The sequence below is a fragment of the Mercenaria mercenaria genome, chromosome 10 (assembly GCF_021730395.1).
Source record: "Mercenaria mercenaria strain notata chromosome 10, MADL_Memer_1, whole genome shotgun sequence".
In the NCBI taxonomy this organism is placed as follows: domain Eukaryota; kingdom Metazoa; phylum Mollusca; class Bivalvia; order Venerida; family Veneridae; genus Mercenaria; species Mercenaria mercenaria.
Window position 1 is genome coordinate 42,923,370 of NC_069370.1, and position 20,654 is coordinate 42,944,023.

Sequence of the window (20,654 nt, forward strand, 5' to 3'; positions counted from 1 at the left end):
AAAGAAACAACAAAAGGTAAAAACGAATTTGATCTGAGCACCTGTGGCATTATGATTATGCAGTGCAGACTTCATCAAATAAAAGTTTTTTGTAACTGTATTTGAAAGAGTTCACATTCGCTGCATCGGAGCTGTCACCGTAAAGGGTGAAGGTCTGGTCAAGAAATAGCGAGTCCAGATGAGAAATGAGGGTAAACGTCACCTTGGCAAATACACTGCTGAAATCAAAAAGAATATGGTCCGTTAGTTTACAAGAAGCGATGTTGTTGACAAGGTTGTCTGTAGGTTCAGTCATAATGTTACGCAGGAACACCTCCCCTTAAATTCATTTAATACTTTGATGTTTGAAGTGTGTAGATAGATCTGTGTGAAGCAACGATATGTTCCAGAGGGTTTTAAAAAGGATGCAGGTGAGAGAGATGGACATAGAACTGTGCCGCTGGCGTCGCCTTTTATATACTAAGCGTATTTTTTTCTAGGTAAATGATTGGGGTATTAAGTGAGAGTTGCAATCTGATCAGAATTATGAATTTAAATGATATTTATACGGAGGTTAAATCATTATTTAAACAATCTGAATTACTGGACTTAGACTGGGTTGTTCTTAATGCTGACTAGTCTCTTAAATAGTGTGTGCAGTCCAGATGGTGAGCACTGTACACATCGCGTTGACATACATGTAGACATAAAGAATCTAGGTGTTTTAAGTATGTACGATTATGTAGTTACTGTCGATACAACCCCCCCCCCCCGCCCCCACAGAAAAAAGTAAGAAACAAATCATCCTGACTCGACTCAAAATAGGCCCTATAGCAATTATTCTAATAACTTCTAAAAGGACCACCGTACAACAAATAAATACCGGACAAAACGGCAATTAGAACGTCCATCAAGCATGGCGGCCAAGATGACATTCGTTACGAAAATAAGACATTTTATTCAAAATTTAACGCATACGATCGAAAATATAGCTACACGGCATACTCAGACAGGTAATATTTAATATTTCCGAAATATAAAACCAGTTGTTACGGCGGAGCTACGAAAAACTTTACTAATCTCGACATTGAACTTGCACAGTACAACAGTGCTCGGACTTGCGTTTTGCGGATAGGAAGTGGCTATTCTTACGGTCCCGTAAGAATAGCCTCACAGGCTATTCCTACGGCTCTCCCGTAAGAATAGTGAAATAGCCCGCAGGTGGCTATTCCTACGGCTCTAAAGACAGTTTGTATGTCCACCTTGTATTGCATTGTACTGAATTAATTCAACTGGTATATTTTCGAACAAATTGTTTACTTTTCAGTTTCACACCCAGGGCGCCCCCTCCCAATAATTTGACCAATTAAGCTAATTCTCTTAACAATCTTTTGACAACGAGTCAATTTTAGCTGTGTCCTGCAGCTTTGTAGTTGTTTTTGAGGTTTTAACAACCTTTCTCTTTAAAAAAAAAAAAAGAAAAAGAAACATTGTTTAACATTTTATGGAACTGGGTTCTTGGGAATTGTTCTTCCACCACTATAAACCATTTATCTACCTGGAGTGGTACTAACAACATACCGGTAATTATTGGTTTTTAACCGATATTTGCGCTAAGTTCAGTGATTTGAATATTACTTCCTTTTCTTTAAAACAATGTAAAATAGCACTTACATATCTTAAAGACAAATATCTCTAAGTGAACTGAAAAAATAAGGCAATTAATTTGGATGGCAAGATATGGGAACCACAAACTGTGGTTTGAAATGAAATGATAATAATTTTTACCAAAGTGCTCCATGTAATCTTTATGACTTTATGACTTAATTTTGCATGTCGATGACCATCAGGCAAAATCAACACCTGTATCAGGGGTTCCATTTGACCCGGGACCCCGGGTCTGGACCCGGGAGATTTTCAAAAGACGTTCAAAGGACCCGGCAGAATACTTGCCTGTGCGTCCTTCGGGACCCGGGGCATTTTCCTTTGATAATCTTTTTTCTTATCATTAATTTCCAGCAGTAAAACTATTTCCACGATAGACACGTGTATTCAAAATAAACACTCGCGGTCATGCCCTCCTGCCTTTGATCTCTGCTAAATCCCGCCCTTTCTCCTGTAGACATGCCTCGCTGATTTTTTTATCAGCAAGTTACGTCACGGCGAGTGCACATAGGTAACAAGAATCAATGAAGTGTTGAAATTTATTGATAAAGCGAATCACGTGTACTGTCAAAAAGGCGCCAATTATTAAATTATCGTAAGCAGCTGATTACCGAGCATGTGAAAAGTGCCCTGCAAGGTTTTTTCATGCCAACTTTAAATCAGACCATTGTTTCGAGATCATATCGTAATTTCAACAAGAAACTTCACAAATTTTGATGAATTTTGAAAGCAAAAATAAGTTTAGAATGTCCGTTCACGGGTCTAATTACACCCGACGTCATATGCATATTTCCAAAATTCCTTAATAAAAACTGACTTTCAATGCAGTTTTTAATGACAAGTAGCATCATTATTCGAGGAACTATCGCTGATTTAGCTTAGTTTGACAAGTAAACAAAGCAAAAAGTACTTTCCGATGACATTCTGAAAGTGTACCAGTATCTGGATAGTACATTTTGGATACATTTTTATTTTTTTATAGAGTGTTCTAGCACTTTTCTGTTATTAAAAATGAAATGAAATATTGAAGAAAACCCTGATCAAAATAAAATGAATTTCGATAAATATTAGTTTACAATATCAGACTATAATTATGACCTGAAACTGACATTTTTATCATGCTGTAACATGATCTTGGGTTTATTGTTGTCTTAGGTAAAGATCTACGTATTACTGTATAAAAAATATAGTCAATTATACGGACATGTTGGGACTCCTGTATTTTGGAAAAGGACCCTTCAAAATTTGGGCCCAAGGGTCCTGGGACTCTTGGGTTTTCGGGTCTAGTGGAACCCCTGCTGTATATACTTTTCGTTTCTAATTAATACTTAGTATAAGTATTTTTTTCTTGAAAATTGGCGTGCACACGTAGAAATATATACTTAATAAAAGCTTAAAAGGATTTTAAAAAGTATTCAACACTTTAGATTTTATGTCTTGATTTTGCCTTTTACTTGAGATTTCTTCGCATATAAATTCTGTCCAAATCAACACCCTCAAACGTTTTTCGTGAATAAAAGCTTAAAATGATTCTTTAAAAAATCATCACTTTAAATTTTATATCTTGATTTTGCCTGTCATTTAAAATTTCTGCGTATACAGTAGAATCTGGCGAAATCAACACCCGTATACGTTTTTCGTTTCAAAACCACCTTATATATAACTATTTTTTCTTGAAAATTGACATGCAAAGTTCTCTCTCGATGTGATACTAAAAGGTAAACAATTTGTTCGAAAATATACCATTTAAATTAAGTCCGTACAATGCAGTTCAAGTATGTTTTCCGTGACTATTTGATAAACGACATTGTGTCTGAAATCATTAGTCCTCCACCTCTGATAATTCATGTTGGGAAGTTGGCAGTTACTTGCGGAGAACAGGTTTGTACTGGTACAGAACCCAGGAGCACTGGTTAGGTTAACTGCCCGCCGTTACATGACTGAAAAACTGTTGAAAAACGGCGTTAAACCCAAAACAAACAAACAAATCAAGATGGACATACAAACTGTCTTTAGAGCCGTAGGAATAACCACCTGCGGGCTATTTCACTATTCTTACGGGAGAGCCGTAGGAATAGCCTGTGAGGCTATTCTTACGGGACCGTAGGAATAGCCACTTCCTTGCGGATAACCTGGTATAAACTTGTAGATTGTTAACCATGATTGGTGAATAAATTAATTATCATTGGATTCATATTTAGCCAGACTCTTCGAAGAATAGTTCCAGCTATCAGCATTCCCATTCACTCAAAAATCCGCGTAATTATTCACGCATAAAAAGTCACTTGCACGCAAGTTTTAAAATTCCTTGGCTACAATGCACATGTAAAAAATCTGACAGAAAATACATTGTTCGTCCATAAAGAGCAAAAATTCAAGCAACCAGACTATTTTTGATCCGCACATGCAAATTACCGCAATTTACACTGTTGACAATTTGCTACGTGTCAAGTTGAGTTGAATTTGCATGCCAATGGCATAATTAAAGCTCCGCCTACTTCAGGTGCTTGTGAGATTTTCGCAGGAACTGTGGCAGCGAATCAAATTATTCGTTAAACTAGACACAACAGTATTCAGCCAATCAACGACACGGTTACATCTTTGATACTTTCTGATAATTGTCAACATGTGCGAGTGCAAAAACAATTTAACATTTTTGAACGTTTTTTCAACAAGATGTTGAATAATTAAGTGGTCAGCTGGCATTTACTACACAATTATTTGGTCTCAATTTGTAAAAGAAAGACTCGTAAGCTGCTTCTTTATAAATATTTACAAAATGACCGGTTGCAGACTGACTTTCATCGGGCAATTTTCTACAAATTACTTTTCATTTTTATTGAGTGCTAAATAAGTATTACCCGCCGAGTTTTTATAACTTTTTTTTGTTGCTATATGTTGCAGCAAGATATAGCAGCAAAAAATGTTATAAAAACTCAGCGGGTGATACTTACCAGCGTTTGCTTGAATTTTTGAAAACAGCTTTTCAGAATTATGGAATGAAGTTAAACTCATTGCATCAAGAGTTTTTATCCATAAACGAGAAAATTATAGCCATCCTTTCAAATTGCTTCACAAGCCTGCTGGGGGTGGAGTGGGCGGGGGGGGGGGGGTGTATATAGAGCCAGAAATGATAAATTTAATTTGAAGGAAACACTCTATTTTTCACCATGTACATGTACCACTTTTCAAAAAGTCAGTGGGAATGCTGAGCTATTCTACTCATCCTGGCATTGGCGTCACTCACACCTTGGTTAGTGTCCATTTTTCGACTGCAAGGCAGACCAATTTCACAGACTGACATAATCGTATGTCTGCCTTTATGATTCATAGTTTTACATATACATTTTTTTACTAGGGTTGGTATTTTTCATTAGGAAAACATAAACAATGATTCAAAACGCCCAAAGATAAACAAAAGTTAAAAATGGCGCATTAATCCTACCATGACACTTTCCGTAAATATATTGAAAATTTTAAATGTTGAACGTGTAACCAATGAAATGCATGGAGTGTATAGCAGGGTTTAAAAATAAACCGATCGATACACACAGAGCTTTACATGACTGAGGTAGATATTTAACAGTGTAGCGGAAAACACACTGACATACATGGAGTTTAAAAGTGTTTTGCCTACATAATGGAGGTTTTCTCATTAGTTAGGACAGATAATGTTGTATTTGGAATGAGCTTTCCAAACATTGTCGCCTTATTTCTACAATGCTGTAACTAGCTTTTTGATAGTTTTGGGAAAAAACGTTTAAAAATTTGAGTGTCAATGACTTTACTCTACATACAGCCTTGTTGGACTAAAATTTAGGTCGTTTATGTTAGTTCTACAAGGCAACAAATTCACCATCATACAGAGGTCATAGAGACATACCTAATGACACTAAAATCACAATTTTGCCAAAAGTTGACTAACGTCACTCTGGAATTAAGGCAAACACATCATGAACATGTAATTTTGAGTTTGAAAAATTGGGGTTAAATATGTGTATTTGAAGCCTCCAAAGTTAGCGACGCAGTTTGCTAGACATAGAAGGAAAACTTTCCACATTGTTTTGAATGGTACGTGGATTGTGCATGGAGGGCGTTATAGTCTTAGGTCTATATTATTATATCAAAGAGCCCTTTTCTCACAATTCGTTGGGCTGCACCTGGTTAAAGTTTTGTGTGCAAGTATGTACACCTGTCATTTAAAGGCATATAGCTATTAAACTTATTTTTTCCTTTTTCTAGGTCAGTTACCAACCTCACTGGATCAAGTCCCATAACTCACTGGGTCAAGTCCCATAACTCTGACATGTATTTTGGGCAAATTATGCCCCCTTTTGGATTTAGTACAAGGCTTTTTTCCCCCAATAAATCTACCTCCGGTAAAAGGAGGTAATCCCAAAGCAAAATAGTATGTTTTTTTTCCCCAATTCTGACTTTAAAATTCCCAGTGAGTGTTACCTTTAAGGGTTTTTGCTGTTTTAAAATAGTTTTGCTAATTTGTATGAATATTTTGGTTATCAAAACAATAGTTATAAATACTGTTGAACAGTTATTGAAATTCAATTGATCCATTAATATTTTACACACAAAAAAATATCTTTATATAAATTTTGATAATTTGCAAATTTTCCCAATTAAGACAATTTCCGAGAGCATTTTCCCAATTCCACTGGTGTTGGTGGCATTCCCAAAATGATGAAAAAAAGTCTGTAATAATCCTTGCTTGGAACTTAAACCGTATGGAAAACGGGACGTATTATGGGAATGCCCCTGGTGGGCGGGCGGCGTCCACAGACTTTGTCCGGAGCATATTTTCTTCATGCATGGAGGGATTTTGATGAAACTTGGCACAATTGTTCACCATCATGAGATGGAGTGTCATGCGCAAGAACCAGGTCCCTAGGTCTAAGGTCAAGGTCACACTAAAAGGTCAAAGGATACAAGAATGAAAACTTTGTTCGGAGCTTTTCTTCTTAATGCATGGAGGGATTTTGATATAACTTGGTACAAATGTTCACCACCATGAGACAGAGTGTCGTGCGCAAGAACCAGTTCCCTAGGTCTAAGATCAAGGTCACACTTAGAGGTCAAAGGTCAGATACAAGAATGACTTTGTCCGGAGCATATCTTCTTACATGGAGGGATTTTGATGTAACTTGGCGCAATCGTTCACCATCATGAGATGGAGTGTCATGCGCATGAACTAGGTCTAAGGTCAAGGTCACACTAAAAGGTCAAAATACAAGAATGAAAACTTTGTCCGGAGCATTTCTAGTTGTTACTGTAATTAACTTATATTGTAATTTTTTATAATTGACTGTAGGGAAAAACCAAGACCACTCTTCTGTGGTACAACATAGATGTTACTTTCTGTGGACTTAGAAAAACAAAAGATTACAATAATTACTACACAACCACAGAATGAAAATTCCATTTGCAAATATAGGTGCTAGTGTATAGAAATTTGCTATGACGGGCGTATATTGTGACATTCTGGCCCTCTTGTTAGACTTAAAGTTTTGCATGCAAGTACATGTAGCTATTATTTAAAGGCATATAGCTTTGAAACTTATTTTTTTCTTTTTCTAGGTCAATAACCAATCTCACAGGATCAAGTCCCATAACTCTGACATGTATTTTGGGCAAATTATGCCCACTCTTGGACTTAGAAAATCCTGGTTAAAGTTTTGTATGCAAGTTACTATCTCAAAACTAATGCAGATATTGATTTGAAACTTCACATGTATGTATCTTTGGGGTTTTAAAACTAGGTGATAGCATCAAGTCCCATTACTCTAACATTTATTTTGGGCAAATTATGCCCCCTTTTGGACTTAAAAGTCCTGTTCAAGTTTTGCATACAAGTTACTTCTCAAAAACTTATGCAAATATTGAATTGAAACTTCACATGTTTCTTCGGGTTTATAGAACTAGGTCATACAATCAAGTCCCATAACTCTGACATGTATTTTGCAAAATTATGTCCCCTTTTGAACTTGAAAACTTCTGGTTTAAGTTTTGCACGCTAGTTGCTATCTCCAAAACTAATGCAGATTCAATGCAATTCAAATAGTCCAGCATTGGCTGTTTTACGAACAGCTCTTGTTTTAACAGTTTATTGCCTTGATAATATGAAATAAGGCAAAGCCTCAACTCAAAGCGAGCTGGAGGAAATCAGATTTTACATCTTTTAAAAACTGTGTTACAATGAAACTATTCACTACTCAAAACAATTTGCGAGAAAATATTCACTAAAATAGTTTATTCAAGTTTATGTTAACATGATACCTATTAAAGTGATTATGAAATTTCAAATTGCAAATAGTCGCCATATGACCTGTCATGTGTCGGTGCGACGTTAAATCCAACAAAAAAAAAACAACAACAAAAATTGCAAATAATATGAAAAGTCAATGTTTATGTTGATCTCCAATCTGATTGTTATGCCGTAGAGCAATAGCTGTCAGGCTGCATTTCCCAGACATTGCAAAAGCAAAGCATGGGAATAAAAGCAAGCAACATGCAGTAAAAACATAATATCCTTACATAGAAATGGTCTCTGCCTGTCCATGAGTCCGTCTGTCTAAAACACTTTCAGTTGAAAGTTTAGTTTTGTTAAATCTTCACACAATGACAGAGGTTGTTGAAAGGAAGAGCAGGTACAAAAATGATAACTGTCTTTTTGAATTATCTCCTTTTATTTTTTAAGAATAAGAAGGGCTTTTGTACTCACCCAGATGTCAGCATTGCCACTACATGCAGGATAACGTTTTATGGCAAGCTTCCCAATTTCACAGTATCTTGACATACAGATTATTACCTTATTATCTTCAAGCTTCACTTACGTGTTGGTCTTGTTAAGTGGCAGACATCTTTTGGTTTAGAGTCAGGTACCTCAAAATCAAGGTCATTTGGGTCAAATGATGTAATAGTGCTTGTTCAAAATTTATGGCAACATCTCAGTTTTACTATATTTTCTGAACTAGTCTGTTCCTACACTCATCAAACCTGACTTAATGGATTGAGGCGCTTAATAAGAGATAGCCATTTTTGGAGGTCATCATAGGGGATATATGTGTTTTACAAACATCTTTTTTTTCTTTTCTTCACTTGCTCCCAGTTGCCAAAATCTACCAATTTTCCCATTCTGGCAAATATAATGCAAATATAGTATTTTTTTTATGCTTTGGCCTACCTTCAGCTTGGTTGGCAGATGACCCCTATCGATTTTGAGGTAGGTTGTTCAAAGGTCATGGTCAAGGTCATGATGACGTTGACATGGAAGTCGGTTTTCATCTGTAACTGAAGAAATTGTTTGTTTCAAAGCCTGTCTGTCTCTCTCTCTCTCATGATAGGTTTCCTATTGATAAGTTGATAACTGAAGAATGCTTTTGGCCTACAGGCATGAGACTTCTTAGGATGGTTGTCTGTGACCAGTAGATCACTCCTATTGTGTTTGCGATCAGTTGATCAAAGTTCAAAGGTCATAGTGATCTTGGGAGGCCACCATAGGGGGCATGTGCATTCTGGCAAATATTACATAATATTTCAGTTAAGACCCTCCCTGTGTCAACTTTAGACAACTTAATTGTTTTTCTGTAACCCAAAACAACAAATAAAAAGATTATGACAAAGTTATGTGTATTTTCTAGACATACTTTACTGATGATTACTTCAAGAGTTTAATTGAAATGTCATATACAATTTTGGCCTTTTGATAAAATTTGAAAGAAATGTGTAAAAACACTCACTCAATTTCAGGTTTACCAGCCGTTTGTTACAATGGACCAAGTACAGATCCACAACCAGGAAGGTCCTCTGAGTCTATCCTAGCAGATTTATTTGAGCCAATTCTATATGCTGTTCCAAGAAATAGAAGATCTCTTGAAAGAAGGAGGATGAGAAAATTTTCACTTCCAGATATGGAAACGGCAAGAGTAAAGAAGAATATTATCATATGTTTGAATTGTGGACATCCCCATGAGCGACAGACAATATGTGGTAAGTTATTGTTTGTCAAACTTTACAAGAAATTGGTATGTTATATGTTATACCTCCACAAAAAGCAAAGTTTAGTGGTGTATATAGGAGTCATTGTAGGCCATGTAGTCTATCTTCAGTCAATTTCAAAAACTTTGTGATGCAAATTACAGGCCTTTTTTCTATCATTTTGGGAATGCCATCAACACCAGTGGAATTGAAAAATATACTCAAAATTTGTCTGTCGGAAGAACATGATTATTAATCATTATACCTGTTGTTTGCATAACACACGAGGTAGCAAAATGGTAACAAAACAGCATAAACCTGTATGTTGACAATTATTTGGGAACTTTCAGTTCATAATTGGGAAAAAACATGCTTTTTTAGCTTGACTATTCATAGAATAGTAGAGCTATTGGACTCGCCCATGCGTCTGCGTCCCGATTTTGGTTAAGGTTTTGTATGTAAGCTGGTATCTCAGTAACCACTTGTGGGAATGGATTGAAACTTCACACACTTATTCACTGTGACAAACTGACTTACATTGCACAGGTTCCATAACTCTATTTTGCTTTTTTACAAAATTATGCCCCTTTTTCGACTTAGAAATTTTTGGTTAAGGTTTTGTATGTAAGCTGGTATCTCAGTAACCACTTGTGGGAATGGATTGAAACTTCACACACTTATTCACTGTGATGAACTGACCTACATTGCACAGGTTCCATAACTCTATTTTGCTTTTTTACAAAATTATGCCCCTTTTTCGACTTAGAAATTTTTGGTTAAGGTTTTGTATGTAAGCTAGTATCTCAGTACTTACTAATGGGAATGGATTGAAACTTCACATACTTGTTCACTGTCATGATCTGACATGCACTAAGCAAGTCCCATAACTCTACTCTTTTTTTTTTCAAAATTATGCCCCTTTTTCGACTTAGTAGTTTTTGGTTAAATTTTTGTATGTAATCTGATATCTCAGTATCCACTAATTGGAATGGATTGAAACTTCACACACCTGTTCACTGTCATGATCTAACATGCACTGTGAAGGTCCCATAACTCTACTTGGCATTTTTACAAAACTATGCCCCTTTGACTTAGCAGTTTTTGGTTAAGTTTTTGTATGTAAGCTGGTATCTCAGTATCCACAAATTGGAAAGGATTGAAACTTCACACACTTGTTCACTGTCGTGATATGACATGCAGTACAGAGGTTCAATACCTCTACTTTGCATTTTACAAAATTATGCCCCTTTTTCAACTTTTGTATTCATTCAATTGACAAGGCTGTTGAATAGTCGAGCGTTGCTGCCCTCCGACAGCTCTTGTTGTAATTGACCAGGCATGAAACTGGCCTTGTTATCCTTTGACCTACAAGTGACATCACCTTTGATATAGGTGTTTGGGTTGAAAGTTGCACACGACACTTTTATTCATTAAAGGATGCATCAAGCAGTATTAAAATCCTTTGAAGGATAGCAGTTATGGAACAAACACAAAAAAGGCAAGTGTTAACCTTGTAAGTGAGACCTTGACCTTACAGCTTGCACATTTTGCCTTGTTATAATAATAAATGTTTGTGCCAAGTGATTTTAGTATCAAGCTGTGCTTGGTAAAGTTAATGACAGGACAAGAAAAATTTCCTAAAATGTTTGACCTCTGCGTGTGACTTTGACCTTTCTGCTAGGGCTATAATTAGTATTGTGCGATAACGCATCGTTTCATTAAAGGGAACATTTGTGGATGATTTACAGATGGAACAGACAGGGAAAAAAACATTTGACTTTTGACCTCAAAGCTTTATATAGGGGCCTGAGTGTTGCACTTGACACATTGTCTTATTATGGGGAGCATTGTGCAAAGTCATATTTAAAACCTGACATGATACAGACCCCGTTAATTCCATGTTAACTTTTGACTTCAAAGTGTGACCTTGACTTTTGATCTAGGGTTTGCGAGTTGTGCATTGTACATAATCTAGTTATAGGGAACATTTGTGCCAAGCAAAGAGCTATAAAAATAAATAGATCGGCAACTTGAAAGGCATATAGAGCAAATCTCGCCAACATCCCGTGACAACTGAATGAGATCTCGTTGTAAGCGTCTGTTGATCATGATGGATCAAGTCTGCAAACGCTTTTAAATTAGGTTACTTTCGGATCGATTGTTTATAATGATAATGGTGCTTTTTTAATGTTATTAGTATTTTCTACACGGGGAAGGAATGAATTTATGATTGGAAGTCTAATAAATCAACAGTTTTCGTTTGAAAAAAGGACTCGGTTCGGTTTATTACGCGCCGGGCATACCGCCAATTTTATACTTCAGTAAGCGCCTGTTGATTTGATCACGATTGATCAAGTCGGCAAATGCTTTGAAATAAGATAACGCTGTAACACGAGATGACACGGGATTATCCCCAGTTGCCATTCTGTGTATTTTTAGTTCTTTGTGCCAAGTAATATTTATTTCCCTTGATGGATGATTATGTTATGGACAGGAAAAAATCCGTTGACCAACCTCCAGTTGTGACCTTGACCTTTGAGCAAGGGGTCTGGGTGTTGGGCATATCATATCTCTTTATGGGGAACAATTGCCTAGTAATATTAAAATCGCTGGATGGCACAATTATGGACTAGACATGAATATGTGTTTGGACTAACAGAATGATGAGCTAGCCAAGGTGTGTAATCCCTGAAACCAGTCTAACAGTAAGACAGTCTAACTGGTAAGAGTTTAAGTCATAAGGTACCGTAGTTTTTTAACCGTGCCTCCATACACTATGCAGTGTAGAGGAAGAGGTCTAAAATTGAAAATTCTTTGTTTTCTTTTGAAGGCAACTGCTACTCTAAGGTAAGGGAAGAGACAAAGAAGATGAGAGAAGCTATGGACGAGGACAAATACTACTACGATCATCCGAGACAAGAGGTGACCTACCTATACAAGGGTGAGGAAGATGTTAAAGACATTCCAATGTATAAAGGGAGATACCTTGTTGAAGTGGACAGAGAAAGGCCTAGTTGGTTTTCAAAGGATTTATTAAAAAAAGTGAAGGGAGAAACGTGATAGTGAAATTAATTCATTAAATCATACTCACATTTGATATTTAAAGGACGGATATCAAGAGACTTTAAAAAGACGATTTAGAGAAACTTTTTTTTAAGTTGTAACTAATTTCCGGTTTTTTTTGTTGTTGTTTTTTTTTGTTAGGCTGGCTTGGAATGCATTTCCATTGCCCTTGCCTGAAATACACATATTTAAGTATGTGATAGAAATACCTGGCTCCAGGATAACTGTTAAGGCGGTAACGAGGCTCTGCAGAGTTAACCGAAAACAGTTCTCCCAGAGCCAGATATTTCCATCCCCACATTCAACTAGTGATAGATTCTTTTTCTTGCATGCTGTATTCTTCAGTTAATACAAGAAATAAAGTAAAATGAATGTTTTTCTTTTAGGCACTATTTTATAATAGTAGCATATGAATTTACGCATTCATTCATAAATTACAGCACGCAAGTCATCTTAGTTTCTTACACCCCCAGGTGTAATTTCTTACACCCCCAGGTGTAAGAGTTTTTCTAGTACCGGCAAAAACACATGCAAGAATATTCCTTTCTGTTCTAGACCTAGATGCTTGACTATGTTGCTTGTAAAATTCAACTCTACATTGAAGTAAATTTATTAATATAAAATCCAGGAGTCATCTGACCTGAAGTAAGAATGTGCGAGGGCAGTGATTGCTGATGAGAATACATTAAACACTGGATTTTTGGAATCCTATCATTTATCTAGTGCTATCCAGATAGAATAAATAGAGTTATCAGTCTATTATTGCTGTCGAGTTTGGAATTTTCCAGACTAACGTAGCAAGTGTATTAAATTTATTAAGAAACTTGTTTAGTAATTCTTTGTATATTCAGGCACATGTTCGGATACAGAAATTGTTTGTAATTGAATTATTCAGTGTATGTTCGGATACAGAAATTGTTTGTAAATGAATTATTCAGTGTATATCTTCCTACTTAAATGATTAACGGGATAACTTTTGTACATGTATAATTCACTGCATCCATATAATTCATATTTGAAAAATATGCAGCACCAACCAATAGTGATCATCTTGTTACTGTGGCAATCACACTTGTAAGTCTGACAAATGTTAGCCTTAGCACTCTCTATTTATTGATCAAGCAATCACTTTCTGTCTCAAGGTAACTGTGGCCTTTGACCCCCAAAACAATGGGTCATGTACTGTCCATAGGCAATCGTCTTTTGAAATTTGACCACAGTTGGTCAAAAAGTTCTGAGTGTTGGAAGTGGAAACTAAATTATCTGCCAACAGATAGATTGACTGACATAAGCAAAACACTACTGTTGATCTGTTGATAGGGTAACTTTTAGCTGGACTATACAAATTATATGGAGAACTGTCCTACTTGCCCTGGTGTCAATATCCACACCTTCGTTAAAGTTTTGATACACTTTCACTCTATCTCTTGTTATTAATGGATTGATTTGTTTCAAACTGAAAATGGTTGTTCCACATCATATGACAGAAGATCAATAAATCTGGCACCAATATTTTATGAATTAGGGCCCCTTATTATTGCCACAAGAGTAACAAACTTATCATCAACTATTATTGACCATTTATATACAAATCAGCCTTCAAACATTATTAATGTACAAATACCGCATCCCGCATTTAGTGACCACTTCCCTGTCCGTTTCACCAGAAAAATTGTAACTACAACTAAAAATGGCCCACTACATTCAACAGTTAAATATAGGTCATATAAAAACTTCAATCAACAAGACTTTTTACATGATTTAGAAAGGCAGCCGTGGTCTGTGTTGGATATATATGATGATCCTGATGATGCTTTAAACTTCTTTCTTAAAATTTTTCTAGATGTTATGGATCACCACTTACCTAAAAAGAAACGTCGAGTTAAATATAAACATCAACCAGATTGGTTTAATGCAGAAATAAAAGACACAATTAAGTTGAAACACAATGCTAAAAAATCAGCCAACCAAGAAGAATACAAATTTTGGAGACAGAAAGTAAAAACGTCAAATCAAGCAAAAAGATCATTCTATTCCCAAAATATCAGTAACAACAAGAAAAACCCTAAAAAGCTATGGAAACACCTTAATGAATTATCTGGTAAAGGGAACAAGAGGGCCATGAAGGCCCTGTATCGCTCACCTGACCTATTGACCTAAAGATTATCAAGATTAACATTCTGACCAAGTCTCATTAAGATATGGTCATAAATGTGGTCTCTTAAGTGTTAACTAGCTTTTCCTTTGATTTGACCTGGTGACCTAGTTTTTGACCCCACACAAACCAGATTCGAACTTGACCTAAAGATCATCAAGATTAACATTCTGACTAAGTTTCATGAAGATACAGTCATAAATGTGGCCTCTAGAGTGTTAACAAGCTTTTCCTTTGATTTGACCTAGTGACCTAGTTTTTGACCCCACCTGACCCAGATTTGAGCTTTACCTATAGATCATCAAGATCAACATTCTGACCAAGTTTCATGAAGATACAGTCATAAATGTGGCCTCTAGAGTGTTAACAAGCTTTTCCTTTGATATGACCTAGTGACCTAGTTTTTGACCCAGATCCGAACTTGACCTATAGATCATCAAGATCAACATTCTGACCAAGTTTCATTATAATATGATCATAAAAGTGGCCTCTACAGTGTTAACTAGCTTTTCCTTTGATTTGACCTGGTGACCTAGTTTTTGATCCTACATGACCTAGATTCTAGTTTTTGACCCCAGATGATCCAATATCTAACTCGTCCAAGATTTTATTAAGGGTAACATTCTGACCAAGTTTCATTAAGATTGGGCCAAAATTGTGACCTCTAGAGTGTTAACAAGCTTTACATTTGATTTCACCTGGTGACCTAGTTTCTGACCCAAGATGACGGAATATCGAACTCGTCCAAGATTTTATTGAGAGTAACATTCTGAACAACTTTCATTAAGATTGGACCAAAATTGTGACCTCTAGAGTGTTAACAAGCTTTTCCTTTGATTTGACATGGTGACCTAGTTTTTGACCCCAGATGACCCAATATCGAACTCATCCAAGATTTTATTGAGGGTAACATTCTGACCAAGTTTCATTAAGATTGGGCCAAAATTGTGACCTCTAGAGTGTTAACAGTCAAATTGTGACGACTGACGACGACAGACAACGGACACAGGGTGATCACAAAAGCTCACCTTTGAGCACTCTGTGCTCAGGTGAGCTAAAAATTACCAAACCAATTATATTAATGATGACAATAGCAATCCAGTATTAGATCTATATACAACAGCAGAAACTTTCAACTCTCTTTTTGCAAGTGTTTTTAAAATGGTACCAAATCCCCCACAGAACCTTAACATTGAAAGCAAGAAACGTATTCATAAATTTGTAAATAGTAAAGGAGTAATTAACACTTCTCATATACCACCTGTTACTGAGGAATTCATATTAAAAGAATTAAACTCACTTGATGAATCAAAGGCAACTGGTTTAGATGAAATTGGCGCAGGAATACTGAAAATAAGTCACAAAATAATCTGTCAACCACTCACAAAGATAATAAATCTAAGTATAAATACATGTAAATTTCCAGAAAAATTTAAAACAGCAAAAATAACACCAGTATTCAAGAAGAATTCAAAATCAGACAAAAGTAATTACAGACCAATATCAATACTCCCAATTTTATCTAAACTTATAGAAAGACATGTATCCAATCAAATGAAAAGCTTCCTAGAAATAAAAGAATCTCCTCCATTCAAAACAATCAGGCTTTTGTTCAAACCATTCTTGTGAAACTGCCCTCACTAACATAATCAATGAATGGATTACTGCTATAAATAATAACTCCTATGTTGGAACTATTTTCTTAGACCTGACCAAAGCCTTTGATCTAGTAAACCACTCTCTGTTAATAGACAAATTAAAATTGTACAACTTCAGTGAATCTTCTATAGCATGGTTATCATCATATTTAGAGAACCGTTTCCAAAAAGTTTGTGTAGCTGGTCCGCTATCTTCTGCCCAAGATATTTCTGCTGGTGTACCCCAGGGCTCTGTTCTGGGGCCAGTATTGTTCATACTGTATATCATACTGTATATCAATGACCTTCCACTACACACATTGTACTATATATACAATATAATATAACAAAGCACTTGGATTAAAATTTGCTTATATAAAAACGTACAGTCATTTTCATTTGGAATTTTTTTGGCCGATTATACAAAAAGTTATCATAAAAGTTATTTATAGTAACAACAAAGTGAAATTAATCCTAAAAAAAAAATCTATATTATGTAAGTCCACAAGAAACTCTTTACTAGGTAAAGATAGATCAAAATACACCTTAAAATTGAATGTAACATGCATGCTGTACCACAGAAAAGTGGTCTCGATTTTTCCCTACAGCCAGTAATAAAGAAGTTACAATATAATCTATTTATAGTAACAACAAAGGGACGTAATTCTAAAAAGTGTGCCTCATGGTGGTGTACATTTGTGCCAAGTTACATTAAAATCCCTCCATGCATAAAGAAGAAATGCTCCAGACAAAGTCATTCTTGAATATGACCTTTGACCTCTAAGTATGACCTTGACCTTAGACCTAGGGCCCGACTTTCGTACATGTTGTCTCATCCAGGGGAATGTTTGTGCTAACTGATATTTAAATCCTGTTTTGCATGACTATAGACCGGACAGGAAAAAAATCCTATTGACCTTTGATCTCAGTGTGACCTTGACCTTTAAGCTAGGATTCTGGGTGTTGAGCATGACACGTGGTCACAAGGGGAACATTTATGCCAAGTAATATTGTAATCCTTTGATGGATGACAGAGTTCTGGACCGGACAGGAAAAAAACCCTATTGACCTCTGGCCTCCAATTGTGACCTTGACCTTTGAGCTAGGGGTCTGGGTGGTTGTCTCATCATTGGGAACATTTATGCCAAGTAATATCAAAATCCCTTCATGGATGGCAGAGTTATGGACCGGACAGGAAAGAAGACCTATTGACCTTTGACCCCCAATTGTGACCTTGACCTCTGAGCTAGAGGTGCAGGTTTTGCGCATGACACGTCGTCTCATCATGGGGAATATCTGTGCCAAGTAATACTGGAATCCTTTAATGAATGACAAGAGTTATGGACCGGACACAAAACAGACCCTGTTCATGCCATGTTAACATTTGACTGCTAAGTGTGACCTTGACCTTTGAGCTAGGGGTCTGAAAGTTGTGCATGACACATCGCCTTATTATGAGGTACAGTTGTGCCAATTGATATTAAAATCCCTTCATGGATGGGAGAGTTATGGACCGGACAGGAAAAAAGCCCTGCTGACCTTTGACCTCCAATTGTGACCTTGACCTTTGAGTTAGGGGTGCGGGTTTTGCACATGACAAGTTGTCTCATCATGGGAAACATTTGTGTAAAGTAATATTAAAATCCCTTCATGGATGAAAGAGTTATGGACCAGACACAAAACAGACCCTGTTCATGCCATGTTAACATTTGACTGCTAAGTGTGACCTTGACCTTTGAGCTAGGAATCTGTAAGTTGTGCATGACATATCGTCTTATTATGAGGTACAATTATGCCAAGTGATATTAAAATCCCTTCAAGGATGGGAGAGTTATGGACCAGACAGGGAAAAAGCCCTGTTGACCTTTGACCTCCAATTGTGAACTTGACCTTTAAGCTAGGGGTCCAGCTTTTGCGCATGACACGTCGTCTCATCATGGGGAACATTTATGCCAAGTAATATTAAAATCCCTTCATGGATAAAAGAGTTATGGACGGGACACGAAATTGCAGACGGACGGAATGGCGGAAAAGCGCATTCCTATAGTCCCCGAAACCGGTTTTTGAACCAGTAGGGGACTAATAAGGTGCCTTCCAGTAGGGGACTTTGTATTGCATGGCAATACTTCATTCACTTGTTAAATATAGTGTCCTGTATTGTATATAATCTTTCATTCTCATATTATTTTTCTGATAACATATAACTTTGTGTGTTTTATTTTGTCATAATTATGTCTCCCCCAGGAGACATATTGTTTTTGCCCTGTCCGTCCGTCCGTCCGTCACACTTCATTTCCGAGCAATAACTGGAGAACCATTTGACCTAGAACCTTCAAACTTTATAGGGTTGTAGGGCTGCTGGAGTAGACGACACCTATTGTTTTTGGGGTCACTCCGTCAAAGGTCAAGGTCACAGGGGCCTGAATATTGAAAACCATTTCCGATCAATAACTTGAGAACCACTTGACCCAGAATGTTGAAACTTCATAGGATGATTGGCCATGAAGAGTAGCTGATCCCTATTGATTTTGGGGTCACTCCGTCAAAGGTCAAGGTCACAGGGGCCTGAACATTGAAAACCATTTCGGATCAATAACTAGAGAACCACTTGACCCAAAATGTTGAAACTTCATAGGATGATTGGCCATGAAGAGTAGATGACCCCTATTGATTTTGGGGTCACTCCGTCAAAGGTCAAGGTCACAGGGGCCTGAACATTGAAAACCATTTTCGATCACTAACTAGAGAACCACTTGACCCAGAATGTTGAAACTTCATAGGATGATTGGTCATGAAGAGTAGATGACCCGTATCGATTTTGGGGTCACTCCGTTAAAGGTCAAGGTCACAGGGTCCTGAACATTGAAAACCATTTCCGATCAGTAACTTGAGAACGAATCAAATGAAAAGCTTCCTAGAAATAAATAATCTCCTCCATTCAAAACAATCAGGCTTTTGTTCAAACCATTCTTGTGAAACTGCCCTCACTAACATAATCAATGAATGGATTACTGCTATAAATAATAACTCCTATGTTGGAACTATTTTCTTAGACCTGACCGAAGCCTTTGATCTAGTAAACCACACTCTGTTAATAGACAAATTAAAATTGTACAACTTCAGTGAAACTTCTATAGCATGGTTATCATCATATTTAGAGAACCGTTTCCAAAAAGTTTGTGTAGCTGGTCCGCTAAACTCTTTACTCCGTTAAAGGTCAAGGTCACAGGGTCCTGAACATTGAAAACCATTTCCGATCAGTAACTTGAGAACCACTTGACCCAGAATGTTGTAACTTACTAGGATGATTGGTCATACAGAGTAGATGACCCATAACGATTTTAGGGTCACTCTGTTAAAGGTCAAGGCCACAGGGGCCTGAACATGGAAAACCATTTCCAATCAATAACTTCAGAACCGCTCGACCCAGAATGTTGAAACTTCATAGGATGATTGTTCATGCAGAGTAAATGACCCCAATTGTTTTTAAAGGTCAAGGTCACAGAGGCCTGAACATTGATAACCAGTTCCGATAAATAACTTGAGAACCACTTGACCCAGAATGTTGAAACTTCATAGGATGATTGAGCATGCAGAGTAGATGACCCCTATTGATTTTGGGGTCAGTCTATTAAAGGTCAAGGTCACAGTGGCCTGTTCATGTAAAATTATTTTCTGGAAATAACTTGAGAACCACTTGACCTACAATGTTGAAACTTAATAGGATGATTGGACATGCAGAGTAGATGACCCCTATTTATTTTGAGGTCACTTGATCAAAGGTCAAGGTCACAGGAGCCTGAACAGTGACTTGAGAACCACTAGGCCAAGAGTGTTGAAATTTAGCGGGATGACTGGACATGCCAAGTACATGATCCCTATTGCAGCCAACCATCAGTGTCTCTTTGACTTTCGCTCAAGACCCCTATTTACTTCTTGCCTATAGGACTTTGCATTGGGGGAGACATGCGCTTTTTTACAAAAGCATTTTCTAGTTTAATTCATGTTTGTGTATAGCCATGTATATGTGGACCATATTGTAAATGGGCTTAGCCAAATATGTTATCCACTATAAAGAAAGTCATTATTATTATTATTATAAAAAAAAAAAAGTCATTAAATCATACTGGTTGGTTAAATAATTTCACTCTCATAATATGAAATTT

The 20,654-nt window shown here is 36.7% G+C and overlaps 1 protein-coding gene across 1 annotated transcript; it reads left to right on the top strand.

Annotated features, from left to right (window-relative positions):
• Positions 1 to 878: 878 nt before the first annotated feature.
• Positions 879 to 13,523, top strand: LOC123561792 (39S ribosomal protein L32, mitochondrial-like). The gene is made up of 3 exons (XM_045354398.2): positions 879 to 992; positions 9,406 to 9,645; positions 12,464 to 13,523. Exons 1-3 carry the CDS (start codon positions 896 to 898, stop codon positions 12,691 to 12,693), a joined length of 567 nt encoding a protein of 188 aa, XP_045210333.2. The 5' UTR covers positions 879 to 895; the 3' UTR covers positions 12,694 to 13,523.
• The last annotated feature ends 7,131 nt before the right edge of the window (positions 13,524 to 20,654 follow it).

Excerpts from the sequence above, each read along its gene's own strand:
- LOC123561792 (XM_045354398.2), top strand. The coding sequence starts at position 896 with ATGGCGGCCAAGATGACATTCGTTACGAAAATAAGACATTTTATTCAA. Across the intron at positions 993-9,405 it reads TACACGGCATACTCAGACAG|GTTTACCAGCCGTTTGTTAC; the intron begins GTAATATTTAAT and ends ACTCAATTTCAG. Across the intron at positions 9,646-12,463 it reads TGAGCGACAGACAATATGTG|GCAACTGCTACTCTAAGGTA; the intron begins GTAAGTTATTGT and ends TTTCTTTTGAAG.